The sequence below is a fragment of the Phodopus roborovskii genome, unplaced genomic scaffold, assembly GCF_943737965.1.
Source record: "Phodopus roborovskii unplaced genomic scaffold, PHOROB, whole genome shotgun sequence".
Lineage (NCBI taxonomy): Eukaryota > Metazoa > Chordata > Mammalia > Rodentia > Cricetidae > Phodopus > Phodopus roborovskii.
The window spans coordinates 3,353,986-3,378,859 of record NW_026126417.1 but is presented as its reverse complement, the minus strand read 5'-3'; the positions used below and the strand labels follow the sequence as shown (position 1 = coordinate 3,378,859).

Below are 24,874 nucleotides of genomic sequence, written 5' to 3'. Positions count from 1 at the left end.
CAAAATGAGTCAGTGCAATCTAATTCAACTGGTTCCCCCCAGTCTCCTAGTGGCCCATGACGACACATGTCTCAATCCACACAGAAATCACTGCTCAAGGAAATCACTGTACATAGTTTCTGATTATTGATGGGGAGACTGGTAGTGGCAGCTGTGTCTTCCCTCATCTCCCTGGCAACAATAACACCTTTCTATGCTATATGATTGCCCAAGCCAGCCTCAGAGAGCAAGCACCAGGCAGCTTCTAGAGATCTCTTTCATACCTGTTGTTGTCCACATAGCGGATGAGCATGGGGTAGAAGGCGTAGAGGTCCCTGCAGAGGACCGCGAACTCATCTAGGATGAGGAGCTCAGCCTCCTGGGTGTCTCCCTTGCCGTCAGTCTTCAGCTGCTCCTCCTCCTGTACCGTCTTGACTGCCTTCTTCTTTAACTTCTCCAGGGTGGGTATGAAGTGGCTTCTTAGCAGATCCGGCCTGGCCTTGCTAATGATGGGCTGTGCGTACACTGTGTTAGCAAACAAAACACCTTATCCCTATTCCTATTAATGCTGTGACTGTTAATGACATTAATGACAGGCGAGACTGAGGAATCCATCAACCCGGGATGGCACCTGTGCCTAGCTCCATCCTTTAAACCTTCCTTGTTACTTCCCTCTCATAAAAGTCCACAGTGGAGGTTGGGGAACTAGGGCAGCTGCAGAAGGTCGAAACACTACTCAGCTCCCCCAGGCCACGGGAGCCCCACCCCACATGGATTCCTCATGTATGCATGGCCTGTGCCATACCTCTCCTCTCTTCTAACAATCTTATACCATCTGACAATTGTCCCTGTTGGTCTTGTTCCACCAGCTAGATCTTATGTCCCCAAAGGAAGCCGTTTGTTCATAGAAATCAGTACTGTGCTGGGTGTGTGCTTTCTGTTGAGGTGGTAGATATGTCAGTCACCCTGATCTGTCATTACACATATGTGCACTGAAAGCCACACTGTACCACAAATGTGTACAGTTATTGGGTGTTAAAAATAAAATGTGTATGTTTGCTTATGCTTTCTAATTATCTCATTTAAATTTCATTAAAAAAAAATGGCCCAAAGCACAATAGCCCATCAAGTTTTAAGCCCTCAGCACTGGCATCTTTTTTGGTCTTCAAGGGAGAGAGCTAAGCATGGGCTGGGGAAGACTGGGACATTGCTATAAGTAGAGAAGATGAACAAGGAATTAGTGGGCTGCAGTGTTGGCCATTTGTAAGAAGAATGATAGAAGCCCACATGTCCTGCCCTAATTCTTATATCCCCTTGACTAGATACTGATTATACTGTTAGGAGTTAGGCCAGCTGAACTGAACAGCCTGAATATAAAAATCAGGGTAATAGGTAGGAAAAAAAGTGAAATGAAATGAATGCATGCTGAACCATTGACAATGGACATTCGAATGTCCATTTAGACATTTCTTTAGCTTAGGGGCTTTTCTTTTTCAGCTCATTTTTCTTTATGTTTTGCTTTTCCAATAAAAGAAAAAGATAGCTTCAGCCAGATAAGACAAATGTAGCTTTATGATGACCTATTAGCCAAGGGATCCTGGCTTCTCAGCACTCCTTAGGTACACTGCTGCTGTACCTAATTGAGCTTGAGGGTTACTACTTAAAACTTGCATTAGTCACCAGTAGTTAAGTGGCCTCACTGAATGAGATCTAGATTTGCTGCAGGGAGGACAGCTTAAGTTCTTTTTCCATCAGTTCCCCTCAGAGCAGTGCCAGGTACTCTTGGGAGCAGCTTTCTCTCAGCTCAGGTTTATAGATAAGAACCCATCACATTGCCTTGTGATTAACAATCTTTTCAGGTTAATTGGTAATAAGAGGCTGTCTACTGTGCTTATTATATGTTCACAGGGTCTTTGCTATCCAGCAATCAAAATAGTTATAATTTTAATCTCAGTTCATTTCTGAGACAAAACGGAGGAAGGAGCATTTCCTACTCATTCTACTAACGTGTCTATTCATTTGCCAGGAAAAGTCACTAGGCAGTGTTGTGTTCCCTGTAGCCTAGCTTTGGCAATTCTTGGTCCAAGAGGTTGTACTGGGGAAGTTGTGACAAGTGGACTCGATGATCTAAACTGAAGCTGCATCAAAAACAATGATTTTCCACATTGTTGAGCTCCCCAGACTCTAGCTTGACACACAGGATGCTAAATATTCATGGTTTCTTGACTGTGGGAAGTACACTCATTTTCCAAAACTTTTCCTCTTTTGGTTGCTTCAAGAACAGAAAATTGGCTAATAGCATTCATTAAGAGCCTACTGCATGCCAGGAGTTAAAGAGGAATACAAAGAGAGGGGGAAAAAAATCAACAAAACAAAGTGCTGCTATTATTAGCTACATTCAAGCCAGTCTTAGAAAGCACAAAGTGAAATGCAAATACTGAATGACATTGAGAAACTTAGCACAGCCCGATGGGACTTTACATAAGTGCCAAATGCAAAGGGTTGCTTACCAATAAATTATAGATAATTAGAAACAGAAAAGCCAGTGGGCTTCTTAAGCACCCCAAACAAATAAGGCAATGATCATCACAGTGGAGCACAGCTGATCTAAAGGGCTCCTTGAAGATTGGAGGGGTCTGGGTTAATAGGGGAGTGCGGTTGAAATAAAGGCTTGAGAAAAGTATGTCCATTCAGATTCCTGTGTTGTTTTTCTTTGAGACAGGATCACATGTGGCCCAGTCTGGCCTTGAATTCCCATGTAGCCAAGACTAGCCTTGAACTTCTGATTATCCCACCTCTACCTCTTAAGTGTTCACATTACAGGGCTGTACCAACACAGCTGGTTTATACACTGCTGGGGATTGACCCAGGGCTTCACATGCGCTAAGCAAGTACTCCACAAACCATGCTACACCTCCCAGTCCCAAGGTTGCTGTTAAGTAAATGGGAGGCAGATGATCAAAACAATAGAACAGAACTTGCTCAGAATCATCACAGAACTAATAAGAGTTAAAAAGGGAATCTGGCCGCTCTAACTCCAGGGTCAAAGACAGAGAAAAGGCATTGGTACCTGCGATGCGCTTCATCCAGGAGGCCTCATCAATGCCTAGGTTGTTGTTGATGATTTTCAGGATGTTGCCCAGGATGAGGCTGAGGTGTTCAGAGGTGACCTTAGTAGAGCAGGGCCCCGTGCTGGGGGTCAGGTTCTCGGGTCCCCGCTCCCACCAGTAAGACAGGTAGTTGCAGAGCATGGGCAAGATCACTTCAATGACATGGGGCATCTCCGTATAGCGGGCACCTGACTCAGCCAACCTATTGATTTCCTTCATGAGGCCTTCCAGCTGGGGGATGTCAGGACACATCTCTTCCACCTTGTCTGGCATCCCCAGAACTGACCAAGAGAGTACAGGAAGAAGAAAGACACAGTGATTGAAAGGCACAATGATGGGGCAAACCCTTCTTTTGGTCTTAGACTAAAGGGATGAGCTTGGATGAAAGCGGCCTCAGCACTCAGTTGTATGTGTGCAGACTTCAAGCTTCCAGGGGCATTTTCCTAAATGTCACACTGACGTTAAAAACATACAGTTAAACAAGCACCATGGAGACACTGCTGAGGAATAGCACATGAGACAACTTTGTGACACACAGATTCTTGGCTCTTCCCTTGGCCTGCCTATTGGACCTTGGTGTGTCCACTGCAGTAAAGGTAGCATCAGGGATAAAGTAACGCCTTAACATTCAGGTGCCGAATTATAGTTTGTTCACCCAGATCATTTCTGCACTGCTGTAAAAGGGAAAGGCAAGCCCTCTGTTAAACACTTCTGTGGACAATCCTAAGCATCTAGTTGAAAATACTGAGGAAAAAAAATCATTGATTGATTTTCTGCCTTTACAACACAAATGATCAACAACCTCAGGAGACTTAATTGACTTCCTGTCAGTCATTCCCTTTGTTGTTTAAGAACATATTTACAGGGACTAGTGAGTTAACCCCCTTTTCTCCATCTCGAAGGACTGAGGTCATGACACTAGATAAGGATAGCCAAGATGAAATGAAGCTAGAATTCATCATTTTACTAGAGAGGATTATTATTTTTTTAAAAAGTAGAATCAACAACAAAAAAGGGATTATTTGTCCTGTTCCTTTTAAGGCAAGGGATACTTTTCCCTGCAAGGTAGGTGGAATACCATAAGTGTCTTGAAGTTGTTGACAGAGCCCTTCCAACAGGACAGCATACCAGTGGGGTAGAATAGAGGACCCAGGAAAAAATGCATGCAGTTATAGCCACCTACGTTTTTACAAAGCTGTCAAAAAACACATATTGGAGAAAAGGCAGCCTCTTTAACAAATGTTGCTGGGAAAACTAATTTTCCCACATGTAGAAGAATGAAACTAAACTTGTGACAAATAACTCCCATAGGTTTATGTATGTGAACACTGGGTCCCTGACTGGTCGGATTCCAGGGGAAGCCCACTCCACTTTCTACTTGCACTCTCTTCTTCCTTTATGCAAGTAAAATCTTAACCAGCAGCTTCCTGCTGGCAGGCCATGCTTTCCCTGCCATCTTGGCTCTAGTCCTCTGCAGCCATAAGGCAAAATAAACAGTCTATATGTTGTTTTTGGTCATTAGAAGTGAGCAATGCAAGTGCTGTAATCCCTGTAGAAAAGTCAAAATGGATTAAAGACTGTCATGTCACCCATGGTCCATTGCAATGCTAGTTGTTGCTAAAGGATGTACCTGTCTTGTACTTCACAGCAGAAGATGTGGACAATAGCCTGAGAATCCTGGGAGACGATCTCAAACAAGGTAACTGTACATATACAAACTTCCCACCAGGAGCTCCATACACAGAGCAATGCCAACCACCACAGAGGCAACTGACACACTTATTTGCGGTTACAATTATAAATGAGAAAGTCTTGTGTTAAGCTTAAAAGTCACATAGATACTACATCAACACAGACATTTCTTTCTCCCATATAAGAAAAAGTAGTTGCCTGCCTTCATCTTAGGCTTAAAAGCCATCTTATAGTAAAGACAAACTAGGTTCATTTCTGTTTATGATTAGACCTCTGTTTTCAAGGATTGGGCTATCATCTACCTGTAATCTTAGCTACAAATGGTTCTGTACTGCCTGTTCCAGAAATGGCAATAATGTCTTTGTTTCAAAAAGTTGTTTATAGCCATCTTGCAACCCTGCCTTTGTTTCAAAAGGTTATATGACCACTTACGACTACCTTGCTATCTTTCCTGTTGCTATGGCTACCTTGTTATACCCACCTTGCAACCATCTTTGTTTTAGGAGGTGGCTAGGACTAACTTGTTATGCTTATGTTCTGCTCCTATAACCTCAAAATTCTGTTTACCAAACCCTACCCTTGAGCTAAAAAGCCTTGTCTCCTTTATATCCAAGGCTGACCTCTCAAACCCTGTCTTAGGGGGAGGCAGCCTGTGTACACAAATAAAAAAAAATCTCCCTTTAATTAATTGCACTCTTTAATTAATTTGGTCAGGATGATTTAGGTTGGTGGTCTTTCTCCTCCCATCTTTGGGATTAACATTTGGTGCACTGGAGTCATGATAATGACCTTTAGAAGTTATTTATATGTACAATAATAGAAGCAACATTTATGATTCAGAAGGTGTTTTGTGCTCCAAATGCCACACGATAAACTCAGTGAACTCTGATGAATTAGCTCCCTGAAGTCAGCCTCAAATGAGTCCTGTTAGCAACAGACACAAGAGTGCTGGTAAAGTCATTAGAGCACACTGCCCTTGCAGTTTCTAGATAGTGGTCCTCATGGTGGGGTCCACTCATCTAACCCATGAGAGATTTAGGACCTCAGGCCCTACTCTGGGTCTATTGAGTTAGGAATACCAGCGACAGTGGTAAGGCTTGGTAACTGATCCTTTATTAAATTAATTTTTATTTAAATGAAATAACAATTAAAAACAATCTTATTTTACATACCAGTTTCCCTTTCTCCTGTCCTCCCCCCCATCATATTCCCATCCCACTCCACCTATCCACTCCTCAGGGAGGGTGAGGCCTCCCAGGGGGAATCATCAAAGTCTGTCACATCATTTGGGGCAGGATCTAGGTCTTCCCTATTGTATCTAGGCTGAGAGAGTATCCCTCCATAGGGAATGGGCACCCAAAGCCCTTTCGTGCACTAGGGATAAATACTGGTTCTGCTGTCAGTGGCCCCATAGACTGCCCAAGCCCCCCAACTGACACCCACGTTCAGGGAGCCTGGTTCAGTCCTATGCTGGTTCCCCAGATGTTAATCTGAGTTTGTGAGCTCCCATGTGATCAGGTCAGCTGTTCCTGTGGGTTTCCCCAGCATGGTCTTGACCCCTTTGTTCATCACTCCTCTCTCTAATTGGAATCCAGGAGTTCAGCTAAGTGTTTAGCTGTGAATCTCTGATTCAACTTTCACCAGCTACTGGATGAAGACTCTAGGATGGCATTTAAGGTATCTTTAACACAGTTGATTCTAACAACTCACTTGGTAAGATTCTAGAGTATTATCACCTTTTCCTAGTAGCCTTTCACCCAAAGAACACTTCCCATTTGCAAGATAGGCTGATGGCTTACACTTGGTGACTTATTATTCCAACAGGGTGTGGAAGATAAGCAAAGTAACTGGTGATAGGATCTTTTTGTCAACCCAATATGTCCATGTGACTAAGGTTTCTGCCATTTCAAATAAGTGTCATAAAGTGGTATTAAACATTTTCTTAACTTTGAATAAGAAAATGTGTCAGGTTCTTAGAGTAATGAGGTTTTTAATATAATTAACTCTACTGACACAACACCAATTATCAATTAATAGAGATGTTCAATTGACAGAAGGCTTGAAACTATAAATCAGTTCATTCACTTTAAGAACATGCCATCATTTGTTACCTTAAAATCCCTTCCTCTCCTTTGCTTCTTAGGCCACCTATTTTGTAATGAATGAAGTGTCTTATGTTATGGTTCATTAAGCTATCAGTCATTCTCCAGCTAATTTTGTGTCTCCCAAAATACATACTGATGCACATATGATTTTTACAAGAGACACATGCACACTCAGTGTTCATCTTTTGCTTATTTAAACCAATGGTGAAAATCAGGAGACCTGGGTGTCTAGCCTCACAGTATGTTACTGGTGGTGAAAGGGATTAGGTGCAAGGGAACTCCCAATCCCCCTAAAAGGTAATGATGTTCCCAAGTGACAGTCTGGGCTTAACTCAGGCTGGACATGTTTATATGTAGCATTCCTCTGAAACCTGTGAAACAGGTTTCTGTCTTCCAGAAAGAGCCAATTCCCTTATCTCCCCTTGCCTCTGGTTATTGGGGCATCTAGTTCTCTATTGGTGAGTACCTGTGGCATATATCAAAGCCCATGCTAACCTCCAGGCTGCACTGCAATTCTAGTTCAGTGGAATTATTAGTGGTCTTGCCTAAATGTCCTGAGGACCCTTACTGGGGCATGTGTTCTTATTATGTGAAATAAGAAGCAAGAGGAAATAAAGCTTCTGTGGTTTAGCACTCTGCATTCTGTTAAAAGGACAGTGGTGACAAGGTGTGATTAGGACCTCATTACAGTATGAGAAACAACATTTGAAGATAAATGGAATTAATATGGAGTGTAACCATTCATTTGTAGTATATATGCATAATTTAAGAAGATCTTGGCTCAAGATGGGATGGATTCTAACTTAAAATGGTTTCCTATGTATCTTTCTCTTAGTACTGACCAGATCTATAATTTGGCAGTTTGGGTTTCAAATTTCATCAAATTACCATAGTTCTATTGGAACCCAAGATTTATTAGAGATAGCTATGGACGATTTTCTATTCTAGCCTATCATCTTGTGACAGGGTAAGGTAGTACAGAGTTTCCACCATCTTGTATTCTTGCAGAGGCCATTTCAGGTTGAACTAGAATTTGGTCTTCTTGGTGGAGAATCCTATGGAAAATTACACAACTCTGTTGTAGAACCTGAGGTCAATATGGTACAGCTAACTTATCTTCTGTTAAACTGCCTGTTTGTGCAAACTTTCCTTTCTAGTTAACCATTTACTTTATCTTTTATTAAAATGCTTGCTTGCACAAAACCTCTCCTTGCAGTTGCCAGCAAGATATTAGGATGTGGTTTTTGACTTTTAAACCCCTTACCTTATACACTTGGGCCCTGATTACCTGAGTGTAGTCCTAGCTAGCTGGAATAAAGACTTTCAATTGGCTATAAACTGTGTCTGAGTCATCTCTTGTGGGCTCCCTGTAACAGTATTTAACTAATGGCACACCGAATCTAAATACAATTCTTTTCACTCTCCAGAAGAAGGATTGCAATTCTATTTGGATTTTAGCTTTAATGATTATTGGTTGTTTTCCAATAAATCTTTATCTAAATAGGCTGTGGGCCAGATTTGTCCTACGCACATAATTTACCAATCTCTGTTATAGAATTTAGTCCATGCCAATGCTACCGTTAACAAAGCCTTTCTTGTACAACAATTCCTTCTGGTGTTATTGAATGTCTTTTTTTCCAAGATGGTGGAGAAAAATGTGTTCGGTATCTTTTGAAGCAGAGCCTCCTCTTGAAGAGCATACTTAGGTTATTAGTATACATATGCCCTGTTGTGATGCCCTTCTGAAAAAAGCCCACTAAAAGGTAGTCATATCCCTAGGTACAGACAGGAAATGGAGACCTGATGCAGACAAAAGACCTCAGGGTCTTGAGATGGCAGGACATTAAAATATAACCAGACTGTCTCCTCGTTGCTATCAAAAGTCTAATGATCAAAAAAGTCTCATTCAAGCTCATTTCTCCAACAAGACAAGAGACATAATCTGGCCCCTAACTCTGACCCATTACCTTCTTTCACATTGTGATGATTAACTTTGTCAACTTGATGGGATTTAGAATCACCTGTAAGTGCACCTGTGAAGGCATCACCAGAGTTTTGCTGAGGAGGGAAAACCTCTGAATGTGGGAGACACCAATTCACAGGCTGGGGTCTCAGGGTGAATAAAAAGGAGAAAATGTGTGGTGGAACACAGCTTCAATTCCAGCTCTCAGGAGGCAGAGGCAGATAGATCTTTGTGAGTTCAAGGCCAGCCTGGTCTACAGAGCTAGTACCAGGACAACCAGGGCTACATAAGTGAAACCTGTCTCAAAAAACAAATGAGAAAGTGAATGCAGAATCAACATTCTTCTCTCCTCTTTCTCACTGTGGACACAATGTGACTAGCTCCTCATACTTTCCTTCCATGCCTTCTCTGCCTTGAAGGACTGTATTACTCCTGGTGTTTTTATCGGTACAAGTAAAGTAGCTAATAATACACTATGCACACTACAGGACCGATGTTCCATCACCACCACCTTCTTGGCTATTTACTGGGTTGATGATCTCTGTGAGAAGATACTTACTAGACCGCTCCCTGGGAGTCTTGGTGTTGAAGACTGAGAGGGGATTATAGCGGTTAAGGCTGGGCTCCAGGAATGCCACTGGGATGGCAGCTGCCAGGGAAGCCAGACATTCTCCAAGAGCAGGACGTTGCCTGGAGACAAAGAAGTCCATTTAGAAGTGATGTCATCTCTATGCTGACCCCACACAGTAGTTAGATCCGCTCCTCAAGATGTCTCACACTACTTTTCTATGCTTTTAATGCACTGGACATCTAGAGGCACAGTAATGTTGCATGCACTTTCTCTCCCCATCTTTATCCAGATACTAATGGTTTAGATTGAGCTCATTGCTTTGAACCTAGTTTGTGGATGATATAATGATATACTGTGGGGGTGTTATAGGACCATAATGGGAATAACAGCTTGCAGGTGAAAGTACACTTGGAATCAAGAGTCAATGCAATACTACCGAAAATCTATGGAACAAGTTATCAGTTGCAGGATTCCCTCCAATTCCCAACCTGTACCTAAGACTGTGTGTTAGTTGCCCCTCACTGTGACAAGAACCAACAATTTCAACAGCCACCAAGAAGCTGGGATGTCAAAAGCATAGACTCTCTGAAAGTAGATAACGAGGATTTATAGAGGTGGTAGCATTTTTTCCCCACAGAAGAGTCAGTCACATTGGTGTCTTCTAGGTGGTGAAAATTATTTCTCACTGATATAGACCAAACAACAGAACATATGCAGAAGCAGTGTGATTCAAAAGGCCAGATCTTTACAAACTAATTATAAGGATTAGCTTCAAACTGCAGCTTTGTCAGAGAAAGAACTGCATTTTAGTTGAATTTTAAAAATGCAATGCTATCTCTTTTTGAATACAATGATAAGGATAAGGCCACTGGAGTAGACTTAGAATCTATAGGGCAGCCCAAGGGAGTACAGAATGACTCTGCTCAAGATGCAAGACTAATGTGTTGACTAGAGAGGGGAGAGGGTCGCTGAGTTGGCTTAAAGTTTTGGATTCATTCGGAAAAACCCACCCAGGCTTCATTCAGTTACCAAACTGATTTAAAAAAATTGATGTTTTAAACTACTCTAAAGAGTAACTAATAGATGTAATTTTTATCCTTTATCATCTTAGGCTTGACTTTTAAGAAAATAGACCTCTTATTTGCTATGAAGTATGTAAGAATATAACTTTCAAGTTAGTCAGACCATCACCCCTTAGCTGATGCCACATCTTTGCCCTCCAGAGAAAGGTTTGGCTGTCAGAATCATTCTGACCCCTCCCCCTGATCCAGTAGGCTTCACAGACAGAGCATTACCCTTGGGACAAACCAAGACCCTATGTTGTGTACCAATGCAGCCAGAGTCTTCTCTGGAGAAGTGTAAGTGTGAGGAGGGAGAGGTGTGTAAATTGCTGAGACTGAGACCCACTCCTGAGCATTCTTTAACCAGGCCCCTTTCCCTCAACTGACCTCATCACCCCATCTTTCTTATTTGCATTTTTGGCCAAGTTCAAGAGGACAGACCAGCCTGAGAAGAGCATCACTTTAACTTCAGATCTGAAATGGCCAGAGGACAGGGAGGTAAACAGGGATGAGGGTCCACAAAGGGTCAATTCACAGTGTGTTCCAGCAGAGTAGTCAATAAGAAGTTATAAGATGTCTCTTCTGTATGGCTTTTAAAGAAGGGAATGAGAAAGTGTGATGGGGAAAGGGATGCCATGGGGGTGCACAGGTGGAAGAGAATCTTGGAGACACTCAGGCATGGACTGATCAGGTACAATCAGTTTGAGGGTAAATTTCAGTTGGCTGTGGGATGTGGGATGTGGTGTCAAACTTCCCACTTGTTCTGTGTTAGGAGCTCATAATCGTGGGTGTGTGGAAAGTTAGGCAGCTATAAAGGCAAGAGAGAGAAAAGAGTTGAGAAGTCCCAGTCGTGCAGGACTGTAGTGACAGGGACATGGCCCTGTCCTCTCTGATATTAATTACCGAACAATCTGAGTCATACCAACTTCTCAACAGGGCATACTCTAGGCAGGGACACATGTGGATGCTAATTAGCTGCTCAGCCAAGAGAGATAAACAACAGCTCTCCTGGCCCAGCTGCTAGCACAATAAAACCCAGAAGTCTGACAATTAATACTCCAGGCTGTGAAATGCCAGAGAGAATGACCTGGGGCCTCCAAGACCATGGAGTGATGGAGCTAGACATAGGCTTCTCCAGTCATTAGTGCCCCCAGGGGGCAATGTAGGTGTGGGCAAAGCTTCCAGGCAGAGTATAAGCTCCATGGTAGCTCCATAGCAACCATTAAAAAAAAAAAAAAAAGAAAAAGAAAAAAGGACTTGCAGTTTATCATTGGAAATTATTTTTCTTCAATATTTACTGCCGAGTATTTTTTTTTTTTTACATAGGTAAGCCAAGGGTGATTTATTGGAGAGGTTTCAGTATGTATTTCAGCATATTCCTAATGTCCCAACTATGTGGATTTCTTTGTCAGTATCATAACTTTATTTACAGGATACAGTGACAGTGAGTCTCTCAAATGCCTGTTGTCAGGGACACAGAGAAAGACAAAAAATTTACAGTATATTAATAATACTGTGGTGGTTTGATTGAAATAGCCCTCGTAGGCTCATAGGGAGTGGCACTATTAGGTAGTACAGCCTTATTGGAATATGTGTGACCTTGCTGGGGGAAGTGTGTCGCTGGAGGTGGGCTTTGGAGTTTCAGAAGCCCAAGCCGGGCCCGATGTTACTCTCTCCCCCTGCAGTCTGCAGTTACAGATGCAGAACTCTCAGCTATTTCTCTAGCACCATGTCTGCCTGTGTGCTGCCATGCTTCCTGCCATGATGACAATGAATTAAACCTCTGAACTATAAGCCAGCACCAGTTAAATGCTTTCCTTTGTAAGAGATGCCATGGTCATGGTGTCTCTTCACAGCAGTAGAAACACTAAGACAGATAACCTATATACATAGACGCTTCATGATTTAAATAAAGTTCATCATGTATACTCCCAATGATGCCATGGAAAGGGGCAGAGAAAATACAGTAGGGGTGGGAGCACAGTCCTAAATGGTAATATTAATAAACTTAGTGGCTTAGATATGTATGATGTCCAATCAAAAATGGTTGGTCAATGGAAGTCAGGAGGTGGGGACAGAACAAGCATTTAAAATGTAAAGGGGTGTGTGTGTGTGGGGGGGAGACATAGTTTCCATTCAAAATAAAACTGAGATTGAGTAATTGAGTAATGAAATGAAGTACCAAACTTGGTTTTCTGGAAAGTCTTCCCTGAAACCTTTAAATCCATTAAAACAAACAAACAAACAAACAAAATCTCAATATCGATCAAATAAACAAAGCCCTTACTTACCCTTTGAAATTCAATGTCCGAAAATTTCACAGACTAATGTAATTCTCTATATTACTTTAACTAGAAAGTATTCTGAAAGACACTTTTTCATTCTGTCTTATTGACTTTTTCATTTCACAGTCAATCCCATCACTAAGGTGACTAGAACTTTCTCTAACCACAGGCAATGCTAGACACAGCTGGGCCAAATATTTACTGATGCCTCTGGAATCCCATCAATAAGACCACAGGTGGCTAGAATCTTCTCTAACCACAAGGCACATGCCAGGTACAGATATTCTTTGTCAAGAAAAGTTTAGTTAAGGGTTGTTAGTTCTGGTGCTGAGACAGAAGCCAGACTCAGGAATTGGGAAGCTGGTTCCCCTCTACCAAAGGAGCCATTTCCCTTATTGTTGGCTGAAGGGAAAATGACTATCTTGGCCCCCAGGCTACCTGAGTATCACAAGTCCACTGCACATTTCAAACTCCATGTCACCATCCTGACTCTTTAGCTCCTCTCACCTCCTCTCCTACTCTGAACTCCCCCCCCCCTCAACCTTCTCCTTATAACCCTGCTATTTGGCTATTTTTCTCTCTTTTGCCCACACTCTTTGTCTTGCTCTCCCTAAAATGTGTCTCTCCCTGTCTCTGTGTTTTGCTCCTGCTCCTCTCATGGCCAGGTTCGCTCTGCTACTTTCACTCTTCTCTGGACTCTTCCAGATTTCTCTGGCTGTTCTCTCACTCATATCTACACAAAAACCTTCCCCTTAACCATGCCATGGAGCAGTCATGACATCAATTTATACAAAGGTTGTAATGCTGGTTTTAAATACTTTTCTCCCTAAAACTCAAAATTTCGGAAGGAAATACAAAAAAAAGTCTGGATCCATGCTGAAACTATAATATGTATCATAACCCCAAACCATAAAGTAACAGCCAAATCAAGTGAGAGTGAATGCAGAAATTAAAAAATTCTCCAGATGGGGCGTCAGAGATGACATCAGTTAAGAGCACTGGCTGCTCTTTGAGAGGACTTGGATTTGATTCTCAACATGAACATGGCAGCTGATAATCATTTGTAATTCAAGTTCTAGAGCATCTGACATCTTCTGACCTCCTGTTGTACTGGGCATGTACATGGTACAGACATATATTCAAACAGCACTCATATGTGTGAAATAAATGAATTTAAAAACCAACAATAAAACCCCTAAAGCCATACTTTCCAGAGTTAGAGTGTGAGGAAGTCTTTGGAAGTAAATACCGGAGTTAGCAGTTGCTTGAAATAGTGAGCATTCAGGATATGTGAAGGCCATGGAAGACCTGGTGGACAATATATACAAGAGAGCTTCCATCTTGCAGAGTAAGAGATGGGGCTGAGAATGAGATGTGGCTGCTCTTCCGGTCATCCATACTCCCAGCCTGCAGAAACTGCAGGAGGTGCAATGGATGGATGAGAAGGAGCTTGTCTCATAGCTGCAGACCTAAGTTCTCCAGTGGATGAGCATACATTAAACCTCTCATAAAAACATCCGGACTTCAGTGTGCAGTTTCACCCACTTCCCACCTGCCTCAGCCATTTACTGGTTAGGGGTGGACATCAGAGCCCCAGGAAGCATGTCAGCCCTGTACCAGCTTCGCAGCTTTGAAGCTGCCTGCTGTTTCTTCCCAGTTCATTCTCCTCTATTTTAATATTTTCACACACACACACACACACACACACACACACACACCTCTCATCAAGAGAGTTAGCAATATTTCTAGCAGCCAGAAAAAAAAAGATGATAAATTTATCCAGAAAAAGACGAGAGTATATATACTCTTTATAAACTCACAGAAAACAAAGAAAATTGAAAAAAACAGAGAAAGTTTTAGAAAAAAAATTAAACAAATGCAAAACAGAAAACAGTAAGTGGCTAAAGTTTCTAGAAAGAAATCAGGTGTAAAAGGAACAAGCCAAATTTACAGAATTACCCTCCCTGCACAAAAGGTAGGAAAATTCATACCAATGACTATGCTGCAATTTAGATTTGGAATGTTCTCGAAAGGTTCTTGAATTAGAGGCTCAGACCTCAGCTACTGGAAGGCAGTAGAATTTTGAAGAGACAAGGCTACACTTGTCATCAGAGTGGCTTCATCCAGTAATTGATGAGAGCAGATGCAGAGACCCACAGCCAAAACACTAGGTAGAGCTCAGGGAACCCCACAGAAGAGTAGAAGGAAGGATTGTAGGAGAAGTCAAGGACATCTGGAGAACACAGCTCACAGAATCAACTAAGAGGGCTCATAAAGACTGAAGCAACAATCATGAAGCCTGTATAGTCTGCATATATATTATGGTTGTGTAGCTTGGTGTTCTTGTGGGACTCTTAACAGTAGGAGTGGGGGTTGTCTATGACTCCTTTGTCTGCTCTTGGGACCCTGTTCCTCCTACCGGGTTGCTTTATCCAGCCTTGATATAAGCTAGTCTTATTGTAACTTGTTATACAGTGTTGATATCCCTGGGAGGCCTGCTTTTTTTTTTCTGAAAGGAAACAGAGGAGGAATGGATCTGGGGAAGAGGAGAGGTGGGGGAGTACTGGGAGGAGAGGAAGGAAGGGAAATTGTTTAGGATGCATTGTATGAGAAAAATAAATAACAAGAACAGCAACAACAATAATAGATAGGGCTAAAGGGAGAATTTAAGTCATTGGGGATGTACCCTTGAGGAGGATTGTGAGTCTTTGCCACACTTAACACTGTCTTACCAGTGGCTAAAAGTAATAGGAACAATCAAGTATGGACTAAAATCAATATAACTCTGAGGCAAAGTTAGGATGTTTGTCTCTAGCATTTTATTATATAACAGAAAGCTAGCACAAATCACAAAAAAGGGAAATTTTCCCCTAATAAAGCAATGCCTGAAATGAAGAATAAAGTGGACAGGGTTAAATAGAACAATCAGTTCTGGGATGCAGTGTAGATGGGAAAGTGAACGAGCTTTAACTCTACCAGAACCCATGAACAACCAATTCCCTTCTCTCCTCTAAAGTCATGTGTGAGTGGACTCATCTTCTACATGTATTTGGGAGAAAACGATGATGGCAAAGGCCGTATACCCCAGAATGGATGTTATAAAGTATTCAGAGACTCCAGAATGCCTCAGGGATCTTATGGAAGTGACTACCCCACAATGACTCTAGATGTCAAAAGATAAATCTAAATTCAAGATAATTCAGAATAAGGGATTATTAGTTCAAAGTGTAGATGATGTGCTAAATAACTCAGGTACAAATTAAAGCGAGTAGGTCAGGGAATATTAGAATTAAAAAATGTTAAGTACTACAATGAATTTTATAGCAAATTAGAAAATAGGACAGGAAGTAGGGATTTTACTGTATATAATTTTCTCATTTTTTAAAGTATAAACTTAATAGATATAGTACACTAAATGGTTACATTTTTAGAAATATGAATTATAGGATAAAGAAATCAAGTATTTAATCTTTATCCAACATGACAAAGCTGCAAAGCTCTCTCTCTATATTATGATCTTACATATCTGAAAATGTATATACAGAGAAATTATCCAGACTGGTGCATACCCAACTGAGGGTAGTGGTTTCTTTGGAAAGGAAACCTGGATGGGATGTTGCACAAGGTAAAGAAAATGACAAACCTTAATTTGACATACTTCTATACCATTGGGTTTTGTTTTGTGAATTTGTATGCCTTTCACAATTTAAGCTAAGAAAGTAGACAGACAAAACCTATTAACTGTGACAGCAGCACACTTCTAGGATTCTAAGACTCTTATTTTTTCAGTTTTTGAATCTCTTTAACCTAATCCTGGTTAGCTAGTCTCAGGCAGATGTAGAATAAAACATAAAAACCAACATCTCCAGTTTTGTAGTTGAACAATAACTCTGCAACAAAGGTGAATAAAGTACAAAAAGCTATGCAGGAACAAGTCTTCTGGTCTGGCATTTCAGCATTGACCTTTTGTTTACTGTTTTTCAAAAATAAGAATGTAGAAACTATACAAAAATTTATCTAACATTCCTTGCTGTGCATGTGTGTGCACACACACACACTCTCTTTCTCTCATTGAGATATATCCCCTAAGTGAAATTCTGTGTTAATTGGGAAAATAACTTTTATCAATTCTATTGGTTAAAAATACATGTTTAAACTTTTTGTCTCAGGGCAAAAGAGACAGTTCAGTGGTCAAGTGTGCTGGCTGCTTTTCTACAGGTCCTGGGTTTGTTTCCAACCAGTAAATGGTGGCTCACAAACACCTGTAATTCCAGTTCTAGGGACTGAATAAGCTTTGGAGGTAGTGACACATGTTTAATTACAGCACAGGACTCAGGAGGCAGAGACAGTTAAATCTCTTGAGTTGAGCCTGGACTACAGAGTGAGTTCCAGGACAGCCAGGACCACACACACAGACACAGACACACACACACAGACACACACACACACAGACACACACAGACACACACAGACAGACAGACACACACACACACACACACACACACACACACACGAAATGTAAAGATATAGTTATAAAGCAAAATTTAATCAGGTCTTTAACTAGTTTCTTGAACCCTGGAAGCCATTTGGAAGCTGTGGTTGTGATAAAATTGACTTGTTTTCAATCCATCCCTAAGCCAGAGTTCAATCCACTAGTTTAGTTCTTATGTTCTTTCTTTTTCTTTTTTCTTTTCCTTTCTTCTTTTCATAGAGATCTGCCTGCCTCTGCCTCCAAGTGGTGGGATTAAAGGCATGTGCCACCATCACTGACTAGTTCTTAAGTTCTTATAGGGAATAAATTGTCATTTTCCTTAACTTACACCATTTTAACGTATGTGTGTTTCATTAGATTTTAGGGTATTGATACAAGCTTCATTTATAGGTTTATGAAAAATGGATCCTAAGGAGTGTTCAGATTAAGTTACTTAAAAATAGATCAAATTCTTTCAGGCTTTCTTATTTGAAAGAGGAAAAAGGAGTCATTTCTTCAAGGATAGAGCTAAGTCTGGATCTTTTACCTTTTTCTGATTTTACTCCTGGATTTAAATAGAACAATGCAACACATGCATCTGACTCTGAAAAGCTGGGGGTCGCTAAAGCATCCACTGTCACAGGCAGACTACAGAGGCAAAATTAGAACCTAAAATCTCTACAAACAAGCTTGTTTAGATTCAGGATTATCAAATAGCTTGTCCTGGTGCTGAGCTGTGCATTGTTTAAAGCGGTAGCTAAGCTGACAGATGAGAATGGCAAAGGTCCAAGGGTGTATCACAGAGACTCATTAAACACTAAAGCAACTGCCTTAGGTCCCCAAGTGTCTCAGCAAGCTGTACACAGGAACTCTGGAAGCTATTCAAAGCCGTGACAATGAAGTAGACACACCTTCAACATTTTGGGGCTACCGGCACATGATTTTGCAGGGTTTATAGCTTTTGTAGCCATATATATTCAGTAGCTTCCTCCACAGAAGCCTTTGCTCTAATTAACCTCATTTACATTGTTACATTTTCATAACTTAACTGTAAAGCCAAGACTTCTGATCAGCGAAGTTTTAGGTTTTGCTGAACTGAAAAGCAGATGTTAAATGGATTTTTAGAAATTTTAATATTACAGGTAGGGAAAATAAATTTTAACATGATATTTTACTAATCTTTAAGAATTTTTATGTTCATTCATCATTTTCCCTCCCCCTTCCTTTCCTCTAAGCCCTTCCATATACCTCTTCTTCCATATGCCCTCTTTCAAATTCATGAAGTCTCTTTTTTTATTAATTGTTGTTGTTGTTGTTGTGTGTGTGTATGTGTGTATTCTTAAACATAAATACAACCTCTCAGTTCTCAGTCTGCATAACGTTACTTGTATATATGTTTTCAGGGCTGACCTGAAAACCAATAGGTATTCTCTTCTCAGGGAAGACAATTTCTCCTGTTCTTGTCATTCCTAAGCTACCTGTCGTTTTTTAGGTAGGGTTGAATATTCCTGGGTTATCCTAAGTTCATATCAGCATGTCTGTTATCCTTGTTCAGCTCCTGTTTAGGCAGAAGGTGTTGTGCCCTCCCCTATAACATTTTTCTGAGTCAAAATGGTTTAACTGAAAAAACAAGGAAGCAAAAACTAATTACCTTTCAACATAGATGTTTTTCCCAGTCCCAAGGGAATAAAGGCTGCACAGAATGTGGTAGCATGAAATCTGCACATCGCTCACTGAAACAAAAAAAGAGATGTCATAACCACAAATCATCCCCAGCTCCATCTCCAATACATGGAAGAGCCCGTGAAGAAAAATACTAAGGCAGGCACCAGTCAAGAGCAGACGAGCCCTCTCTTTTTCCCTCCTCTCTGCCTCTGTAAACTAGTGAAATCCTCTTCAAACCAGACATTATTTTGCTAGTTGCTGGGCAATGCTGATAGGAAAATTTGCTCCACTGAAGTTGTCCAGGTCATTAGCAGAGCTTCTGATGAAGATCACAAAGCTTCTTGGAGAAAGGAATCATTTGGCCAATGGAGCCTGCATAAATAGGTCGCTTACCCAATAAAGGAAGATATTATAGTCACATTTTACCAAGGGTAATATTGTCTTCCTTTGTATCAAAGAATGAATAAAGCTTGAAACTTCCATGTAATATTTGATCATTTCCTAGGAAGGTCCATACAACTGCCATGCTTTATTCAGAAAGGGAGGGGGGAGAAAGAGGAGGAGGAGAGGGAGAAGGGAGGGAGAGGCTGGTGGAGAGAGAGGAGTTGAGTTCTCAAATTTGCTCATCTAAACATTTCCACTGTACTAAAAAAACAAAACAAAAACAAACAAACAAACAAACAACAACAACAAAACCTAAGTTGTATCACGATCTTTCCTTATTTTCTAAGGGGAGGGAATTCTGAAGGAACACAAAGAATTTCATCAGCAAGTGGCATGCTCTCAAACATATCTAGACCTCATTCCATGGCTAGGTCTGCTTTAACAAGGCCAGAACTAATTTAACATTTTATTTTCCAACCAAGGAAACACCTTGCTTCCATGGCATAAAACTCCTGCCCAGTGGCCCTAACTGATGGAAGACACAGCCTGAGCTATTGACAACTGACTAAATTAAATCGTATGGCAGTGTTCAAGCAGTACTGAGGCTTGGTGACAGAATATGAACATGGTGGGGATGGGGGATGGGGCTGGACATGCTGCTAAGTACAAAGCAAAGTAAAATCAACTGAAAGTACCTGGTACCAATGAGCAAATTAAGGATTCTTAACATGGAGCACAGTGTCTGGAAACCCTGGTATCAGAAGTACATCTGAGGTGTATTGCTCAGATAACCTTTTCAAATTAAGTGGAAGATGCTAGCTGGCAGCCAGAAGCACATTAGTAGGTGGGAAACTGGTTCAGAATTAAGAATTTTTTTTGTTTTGTTTTGTTTTTTTTTGAGACAGACAGGGTTTCTCTGTGTAGCTTTGGAGCCTATCCTGGCACTCACTCTGTAGCCCAGGCTGGCCTCAAACTCACAAAGATCTGCCTGCCTCTGCCTTCTGAGTCCTTGGATTAAAGGTGTGTGCCACCACCATCCAGCCTCATGTTTTTAATCTAAGAAAAGAATGGGACGTCTGTCTTTCTACTCCACCCTCTGGATCAAAACGAGTGGTCCTCACATCTGTGTGTGGCCAGTGCATAGACATTGATGACAAACAGCAGTAGGACTCACAGAGTAGATCCACCCCAAACTGATGCTGAGCGATGTGTTCAAAGATGGATGTCAGGATGGGAAGCAGAGCCACTGTGGTGTAGTTAATATTCTGAGAAACACCTTTGATCTGTGTTCTGGAATGTGTAAACTTCCCCAGCTTCAGGTTCTCCGAAGTCTTCTCCAAGTCTTCCGCTGCATTTTCAAAGAAAGAGCGCAGCCCAGCTTTCACCAGCTCCGAGCCTGACTTCATGACGGTCCTGCAAGACGGCGGCAGGGCAGTTAAAGGCACAGACACACTGGACTATGCAACCAACTCCCCCTGGCATGGTGGTGCAAACTGGGCAGATAGTGGGTACTCAAGTCCACCAGATGAGAGTGTGTCAGGTGCACTAGAGATGTCTGATTCCATCTGGGAAGGAAACCTGTGCCACATGCTTCCCTGGGGCTAGTGACTGCATGATGGGCTTGGCTTGTGGTGATCACTGCTGAACTCTTCCAGACACAGAGAGAAGGAATGAAACTGGTGTTAGTTCCTCATGAGCCCAATGCTGCAGCTGCCTCATTTCCTGTTACTGTCGAATGGGAGGACAGGAGTGAGCCCATGCCACTGCTCATCTGGGGTCAAGAGCCTTTATGAGTGGTATGTAGAAAGAAGGAGGAGTAAGAGGAAGAGAGAAATCACCTGAAGCATGCACCCCATTTAGTCTGCAGAGTCCTAGATTGGATGAGAGGAGAGGAAAGGGAAAGCCAGTCCTTCATAGAGTTGGCTTTATTAGGCCCCTGAGGCAAAGGACAGTGAAACAGGCCTCAGTTTGCCACAGCCTGCCATCTTTGGGTCACCCTCTTAAGAAGGTGGATTTCTTTTGCATTGGATCTTGAATGGCATGTCCTCTTCCTGATTCTGATAAGGACCTTATTATTGTTGTTGTTACTATTATTGAGATAAATCTCTGTATATGTATGTCCTTTGCTTCCTGAGTACTGAGATTAAAGGCATGTACCCCCACACCCAGCATAAAGACTTCTTAGTGAGCATGTTCAGAAGAACTGTTGGTTCTTTTTACTACTTGTCTCTTTAAAAATATCAGTATGTTAATAGTACCAGAATTATGTATTTTTAAATAAACTTTTTCCTCCTTTTTGCATCTTTTATTTTTACTAAACGGGGTTTTACTATAAATCTGAGGTTGGGATCCTTTTGTCTGTCTCTCTCTCTCTGTGTGTGTGTGTGTGTGTGTGTGTGTGTGTGTGATGCATGTGTATATTGAGGTACAAATTGAACGTTGCTATGTTATATGAACTCAGTAAGAGAAGGCAAGAACTGAAGAATTCTTTCAGATTTAAGATAGTCCATGACAGTAGGTCTGTACTGTGGGGACGAGAAGCAGAGTATTGACTTCCAGGGCCCTCTTTGCCTATTTCAGGCCAGAGAGGGAGTCATTAGGAAGTCCTGGGAAGAAAACATCAGACTTACCTTGTGTCAAGTGTCTGAGCTAAGATGTGAAGACAGCTCACCATTGTAGTTGAATCACTCCCTAGAATAAAAAACATCACCTGTGACTCTCCAAACCCAGCCTGGCTTTTAAATGCAGCCTTCTTAATATGCATCAGGCATACACCACTATAATTAACCAGCAACACACAAAGTGCCAGGTCTGTGTTCAGGGACCGAGGCGTTTATCTCTAGTCTGACACAACCTCTGCTCCATGATGGATGTCACAAGCAGAGCTTAAAACATTCATTGGTGTGGAAAATCTGAGCTGTTAAAGTAGCAGAGAGGTCATTAATCATGCTTCAGACCAATTTTCTATGGAAAATTTAGGTGACACCTCAGTCCCAAGGTGCAGGTTTTCTACAGGAGCCACAAATGAAGGAAAACTGAAGCTCAAGATAATTACAGGAAGGCTTGCTGCCCTTTAGCAACACATGCCATCACTTACCAAAGAGGGAGATCCTGTGTCTCACGAGAGCAGCCAGCTTGCAGAACAGGCTAAAGCAGAAAGGGTTGCAATACTTCAGAAAGCCACAGAGGCTCAAGAAGTGATTTTTACCCCATTCTTCCACCCCTCACATGTGAAACAGTGCACTGATTGGAGCTTTGGGAGGATGCACTGTGTCCTCTGGAAGAGTCTTTGGAAATAATGTGGTCCACACTGTGTTGATGGAGTGCCATGAAAGGTTACTTGCAGGCAGCTCCATCCTACTCAAAAAACACTCCTCTGAAACGAGAAGAGTATTTGGCAGTGGCCCAGGGTAAACTTTCCTTAGTGATAGATACCATGTGTTGAAATGTTCATTCATGTAACATGGAGGAAAAAAAAAATGAGGATCCTAAAAGGCAGCTTGCTTTTCTATTATTGTAATGAACTGCAAACCATTTTGCAGCCTTCAAGTGGAGTGTGAAGCTTAGTTGGCAGGTGGGAAAATGTTGGGGTTAGAAAAAAAATGTTAATGGTTAGAGTAGGGAATAGGAGTCTGTTACATACAAAAACATCTTAAGACGTGCATTTTTTCAAAGCCACAGGATCTTTGTAACACAAGGCAATAATAGGATATCTAAGAAGAATCCCAGTGAGGGCCCAATATTGAGGGTGCAGCAGAAGCCAGAGGTCTTGAACCAGAACAATGACTCATTGCAATGAACACTTAGAAGTAAAGACTAAAGAGTATACTGTGTGAAATCACTGGGACACACTACAGTTTCCATGCTGAGATGTTTTGTTTTTACCTTAAAAATTATTTGCTTTTTAGCTTGTGGGGGGAGTTTGCAAGGGCAGAGGGCAGAAGTGAGGGGACAGAGAGATGAATGGGATCAGGGTGCATGATGTGAAATCCACAAAGAATCAAGAAAATGTTTAAAAAAAAAAAAGTCAATTTTTTCTTTTGTTAGTCTATAGTCTGCCCTAGTTGGGTCCTTGGGAAGTAAGAAGCAATTGTTGTAATTTAAGAAAAACAACTCTCAAGAGAAAGATGCCACGTGACAGGGCTCAAGAGGGCTCAAATAGAGGGTTAGTTTATTTTATTATTTTGTTTTGTAAAAATTAGGGAAAGGTATCATAAAAATGGGAAAAGGGAGGTGGGAGACTGGCCTCCAAGGACAGGAGCAGCAGGAGAGGGGAAAGAGAGACAGACAGACAGACAGAGAAAAAAAGGAACAGTCAGAGAGAGGGAGAGAGGAGGGGGAGAGGGAGAAGAGGAGGGAGAGAGGAGGGCGGAAGAGAGAGGGAGAGAGAGAGAGGCAGAGACAGAGAGAGAGAGAGAGAGAAGAGGATGGGAGGTGGGCAGGACCCTTTTAAAAGAAAACATAGTGAATATGTACAGGTGGTGGTGCTCTTAGTGGCTGCAGCTGAGGGTGTAATCTTTCAGAACCCCAAGGACTGGCCAGTACAGATGCCTGAATACTAACAATTATTATTGTTGTTGTATTTCTGACTCCTTGCTATGCTTCACTAATACTTTACACCATGGAGACTTGAAGGTTGAACTATATATACTTCAGTGGTCATTGGGAAGGCCTTGTGTAGTTAGGAAGGAGCTCTGTAGATGTTTCTGAGCATGCTATTAATTGACCCCACCAAGGGGTACTTTGACTACAGTTCACATGTATGGGTGATGTTCTTGGGAGGAGAGTCCTCTAAACTCTGACATTTGATACTGGCATGACTTGACAAGAACTTTGCTTTTCCTTCAGGAAGCCGGGAAACAGAAAGAGGGCTAATAAAGCAGAGACAAGACACTAGTGTAGACCATGAAATTCTATGATGAGACTCAGTTGAAGTCATAGGCTCACGTTAATAACTTGTTATGGAGATCTTTGCCTCTCACAAGATAGCAGTCTCCTTAGGATAACTCAGACAGAAAAAAATGCACCCCTAGTGTTGGTTGATGGATCCCCATCAATTTAAACGATGATAACCTCTCAGTTAATATCTGATATTTTTCTGGACTGTCTTGAGAAGTTATAGCCAATGTCACTGTTGATTGGTGAAAATAAGTCAGAACCTCCCTGGTCTAGAGCTTAAGAAAACCCATAGTGAGTTAACAGAAACTTGGCAGCTAACATGAAGTTAATACAGGCTGCTGCTTATTTGATGTGAACTCATGGGGCTGGATGGGAAAGAGCAGTGCAGTCAGTATTGCTGATGGTTTAGTTCTGAGCTTGGCCAGTGAATAACTAGCCATCTTGGTAGAAGATCCTTTGACGCTCTCTGTTCTGTGTTAGCTTTCATCCAAAAGGATGAACACATATTTTGTATAAATTGAAAGCAAATGTTCTCTCCACCTAGAGCACGTGGATCGGATGCTGAAGGGCTTCCCTCACTGTCAGAAGTGCTCTCTCAGACTTGCAAATGCCAGCAGCTGGAATTTCAAAAAGTTGCCACTGTCTCTTAAGAGTCCCTGATTTCAATAAAAGAATTACTGTGCAGGGTT

At 41.6% G+C, this 24,874-nt stretch overlaps 1 protein-coding gene across 1 annotated transcript in view; it reads right to left on the bottom strand.

Annotated features, from left to right (window-relative positions):
• The window catches only part of Ryr3 (ryanodine receptor 3), a 506,993-nt gene that overhangs the window by 70,301 nt on the left and 411,818 nt on the right, over positions 1–24,874 (bottom strand). Inside the window, exons 61-67 of the mRNA XM_051183787.1 lie at positions 22,384–22,433; positions 21,917–21,977; positions 20,461–20,699; positions 18,889–18,970; positions 9,409–9,539; positions 3,050–3,370; positions 264–504 (exon numbers count right to left, since the gene is read on the bottom strand). Coding sequence (XP_051039744.1) covers positions 264–504; positions 3,050–3,370; positions 9,409–9,539; positions 18,889–18,970; positions 20,461–20,699; positions 21,917–21,977; positions 22,384–22,433 — 1,125 coding nt within the window. The remainder of the gene's footprint in view (positions 1–263; positions 505–3,049; positions 3,371–9,408; positions 9,540–18,888; positions 18,971–20,460; positions 20,700–21,916; positions 21,978–22,383; positions 22,434–24,874) is intronic.